Genomic DNA, 4,079 nt, shown 5'->3' with positions numbered 1-4,079 from the left:
TTAGATTATTACTAACTTAGTAAAATAATTTGTGCAGCATTACTTGAAAATTATTTTGAATCAGTTGGTGTGAATGGGAGGTCTTGGAAAAGTAATATTTTTTTTTACATTGGACCAACTTTGAATGCATCTGTCAATGTCTTATTATTGGATTTATGGATGATTTCTTGCTCAATTAAAAAAAAAGGTTGCTTTCATAGTCTCCTCCTTCAACAAAATTCCAGTCAATTTGGGCGACACATCAATTTAGTCATACATTTATAAAATCAACTACAGAAAAATTGTTAGCTTTTGCTATCAAAATTGCGACACATCACTCATATAACTGGATTACTATTTTAACATCTGATGGTGGAGATCAAATGGATGTGATCATATGGGAGGGAAAAAACAAAAAAACAAGATGAGCACACCATCAAGTGAAAATAGCTGCTGTCCGCATAATAAATTGGTCTGACCACTTTAATTAGAGAGATTAATATAAGAAAAAGATATTATATATTAGAGCACTGTGCCAAGTCAGCTACTAGCCTCCTAACTGCTTCCAGGAAGGTGGATTCATCCCATCCATTGCCCTGCATTACCACAAAAGTACTAGAATTTAGTAAATATTACACATCAATCACTTCCCACCAATTTTTATTAGCTTCAATTCAATTTCCTTCCTATTTCCCATCATGACAGTTTTATAATAATTAAACATATATAAGAATACAGAACTTCATTTTAATACTTCATGCATTTCATGCAATTATTTTAAAAAATATTTAATAAATTTGACATTCAAAATTTAAGATTTACAATTATATATATATAAATACACACTAAATATAGCATTTTTTGTTGGAAAAAAAGGGGAAAAAGGGGAAAAAAGTTAAAGTTTTTTCACGCAGGAATCAATTTAGAGTATTTGATTGGCATACCTCAATTCGGAGTCTCAAGTTAACATGATTAACTGAGCCTGATTCAGTTATCTGGGTGTTAGCCTCAATGGACATCAAGCTCACATTTCTGTCGAGCTTCAAAAATTCTAGCAGGTGGATTAAGATATCCACCATTGGCCTTTCTCCTCTAACACTGACTCTCAGGTCAACAAGTCTTTGTTCAGATGTTGATTCGGATACAGGCGTAATCCGAACATTTAATCTCTCGTTTGATGAACCACTTACTTCCCCACCAGCGGCTTCTCTGGAAGGCAAAAGCTGAGCTTCTAATAACTGGTTTCGCCGACTCAGCTCCTCAATTTGAGATTTCAATGAGGTCAAGTACTCCCTCGTACTAATGAGCATCGATGCTTTGTCTTTCTACATGAATCCCAAGTCGACCAAATTCAATGAACATTGTTGTATAAAATTAATTCAACATTGAGACTAAAATCTAAGTACTTGAAAAATGATATGGTACCTTGGTGCCAGAAGGAAGAAGCGATCGCAATGCATGGAAACTCTCATTGAGCTTCTCTCGCCTTTTGCGTTCTGACATCATATGATGGAGCTGATTGCTAGTAGGGCGGCTTCGCAGCAGTTGTTCACGCCTCGCTAAATTGAATTTTCTATAAAACATAATGGCTCGATTCAGCATACTTCGAGCTCGTAAACTGGCCCTCACCGGAGTTGTTGGGGCTCCTAACACGGAGGAATAACGTTTAAACGCACTAGCTTTGGGGTTTGGCTGGTAATTGTAAGGCAAATTTTGGCTTTGTTGGGGATGTTGGGATGTTGAAGAGGAAGAAGAAGAAGGAGACGTTAGAACAGCAAGGATTGCTCTGGTCATTGCAGCATTTTCGCTCTCTAGCGTCGGTAACTGAATATTGCTCCGCATTTGAGACAAGGCTTGCATGGCTTGTTCGTGTGGATCGTTCATTGAGGAAGAGACTGGTTGCAATGAAGAGGGTGTTGTTTCAGTCGGAAGCTGGGGGTGGGATGCGGTTGGGATGGTGAATATCAGAGAAGAGTCTGGACTACCCGTGGACAGTGACCTTAACGATGATGAAGACGAAGATGGCCTGTTCGGATCAGTTGGTTGGGGAAGCTGATCTCCTGCCGGACATAATTGTCTTGAAAAATCTTCTGGGAAAAAGTTTCTCATCTCCATCTCCATGTTAAGCTATTAACAAGAAAGTTCAGTGAGAAATTAGATATACTTATATAGACAAATATTTTCAATAAACAAAAGCAAATGGCATTATATTATACTTTCTTACATGTACCACATTGGACGACCCTAATTCAATCTCTCCACTCCTGCATCCCATGAACACAGCCGTCTGCAATATATAACAGACAAAAAGAAGCACATCATCAGGATTAAATTACTATTTCTAATTATGAAGATCAAAGGCGCCATGAGCTTCGACAACAAATTGAACAAACCTTAATTCCTGCTTCCTGCAATTAAGACATAAAGATGCTATGTTACTTCCAGCTAAAAAAATGCAGTATTAGTTCTTGTCGTTAAAGTTTCCATTGATCTTTACCCGAAAAAACTGCCGCTGTGTCCAATCGGATGCCCGATTTTGAAGGTCCAATTCCCTTAGCTCAATGTAGGGCCTGTTATTCATGAAAGCAAATCCTGGAACGAGGCCACTGTACCACAGAAATCCCAGAGGTTAATGGCAAAACTATAACTTCATTAATCAAGTAGAAAAAATTAACATTTAATTAGCAACAAAATATTTTATCATACTGATCGTTTCCAAGAGTGAATATTAATTGGCGATATTTGACGAAGAGCCCCAAAGCTCCGGGTGGGGCGTTTACTTCATTGTAACATCCGTCCCAACCAACTAAACAGCTGTTGAAATCAAAATATTAGTGATCCAAATCATAAAAGAATACATATATAGAAGCGTTAGTGAATGAGAGATCAGAGAGAGATGAAGAAGATACTTTGCTTGATGCTGGTACGACCATAGGCAAATGTATGTGCAGCCGGTAGACTGCATGAGTAATTGGAGAAATTCAGAACGGGACGCTTCATCGAGGTGGAAGACAGCGTCCATGGGAGTTCTAGATTGTAAAACCTTTTCTTTTCCCCTAACAAAATAGCAGTATACGAGACCCCTTTTGGATCCCTATACTGCCGGTTTATCCTTCATGTCATCTGATTGTTTCGCTTCCTTTTGCCATTCCTGAGAATTGAGATGCTCGATCCGCTTGAAATAAATTGGAGAAATCAAGTATTTGGAGAAGACACTTGGGTCTCTCGCATGATAAAAAACAAGCGAACTGAGATGCTTATTTGGGCTGAGAACCGATAAGAGGGTCTCCGGAAATGATTCCAAATCAAGTTGATCACACTTAGGAGAACAAACTAACAAGCAAACAAACAAACACTCAAAGCCAACTGAGAGATAGAAAGGGTTTGAAAAGTAGCAGAGAACTAACAAAGAAATAAGCTATGACCCATTAGAGAGGAACAGCGAAAGGGGCCCTCCCCTCTTTGTGCAGTGGTGATGGTGAGAGAGGAAAGAATTGTCTAGTTAGAAGTTGGAAAAGTATTGAGGAGAAGGAGGGTTGATATAAGCAAAGAAAACGAAAGAAGAAGCAGCCAGCCAAGAGACATTTGGAAAAGTAATGGTCAAACTTCAAAGTCCTCCCTCGCGATGATTTGTTTGAAAAGAGTCAAGGAGCGAATATGCAGTTTTCTTTTTGCCCCTTTATTTATTTTTATTTTTTAAAATTTTCCCCTAAATTTCTTTGGAATATATAATTAATATTTTGTTTAATATCGTAAAAACCTTTCAAGTTTTGATGGATTTTCTTTCTTTCCATAAAAAAAGAAAGTCTAAACATAATTCTGTTTTATTATTACATGTTGGATTCCATTGAAATAAACTAAGTATGAACACAATCCTTCCCCATTTTATTGTAAGAAAATGTTTCTTGTATCATGTTTAGTGTTCATATATGGTAATGACAACAGCTTCTTTTATGGCAACCATAAAATACTATTTAAAAAGAAAAAAAAAAAACCTTTTCCAGAATCTAGTTGAAGGAAGGACTGATTAAAATTTGATGCTGAGATCATCTGACATCTATTGATCCATTAATAATAATAATCTGCCTGTCGATATAAAA

General features: G+C 37.1%; 1 protein-coding gene across 2 annotated transcripts; it reads right to left on the bottom strand.

Moving 5' to 3' along the window:
* Positions 1–271: 271 nt before the first annotated feature.
* LOC111300368 (basic helix-loop-helix (bHLH) DNA-binding family protein) lies at positions 272–3,453 on the bottom strand. 2 transcript variants are annotated; one of them, XM_022896004.2, is made up of 8 exons: positions 2,889–3,453; positions 2,686–2,793; positions 2,477–2,585; positions 2,373–2,387; positions 2,204–2,266; positions 1,405–2,106; positions 924–1,304; positions 272–575 (listed from the first exon to the last, which is right to left on the bottom strand). In XM_022896004.2, the coding sequence occupies exons 1-8, from the start codon at positions 2,999–3,001 to the stop codon at positions 495–497; spliced, it is 1,572 nt and encodes a 523-aa protein (XP_022751739.1). In that variant the 5' UTR covers positions 3,002–3,453; the 3' UTR covers positions 272–494. The 2 variants fall into 2 exon arrangements, with proteins under 2 accessions (XP_022751739.1, XP_089603327.1); XM_089747201.1 differs by lacking the exon at positions 2,373–2,387.
* Between the last annotated feature and the right edge of the window lie 626 nt (positions 3,454–4,079).

The sequence above is a fragment of the Durio zibethinus genome, chromosome 18 (assembly GCF_047325235.1).
Source record: "Durio zibethinus cultivar Kanyao isolate XHJ-2024 chromosome 18, ASM4732523v1, whole genome shotgun sequence".
Lineage (NCBI taxonomy): Eukaryota > Viridiplantae > Streptophyta > Magnoliopsida > Malvales > Malvaceae > Durio > Durio zibethinus.
This window is presented reverse-complemented; position numbering and strand designations above follow the sequence as displayed.

Bases quoted from the DNA above. Each gene is read 5' to 3' on its own strand.
- LOC111300368 (XM_022896004.2), bottom strand. From the start codon at position 3,001: ATGGACGCTGTCTTCCACCTCGATGAAGCGTCCCGTTCTGAATTTCTC. The intron at 2,794-2,888 runs GTATCTTCTTCA...TGATTTCAACAG, and splicing joins TCGTACCAGCATCAAGCAAA to CTGTTTAGTTGGTTGGGACG. The intron at 1,305-1,404 runs GTACCATATCAT...GGATTCATGTAG, and splicing joins TTCTTCCTTCTGGCACCAAG to AAAGACAAAGCATCGATGCT.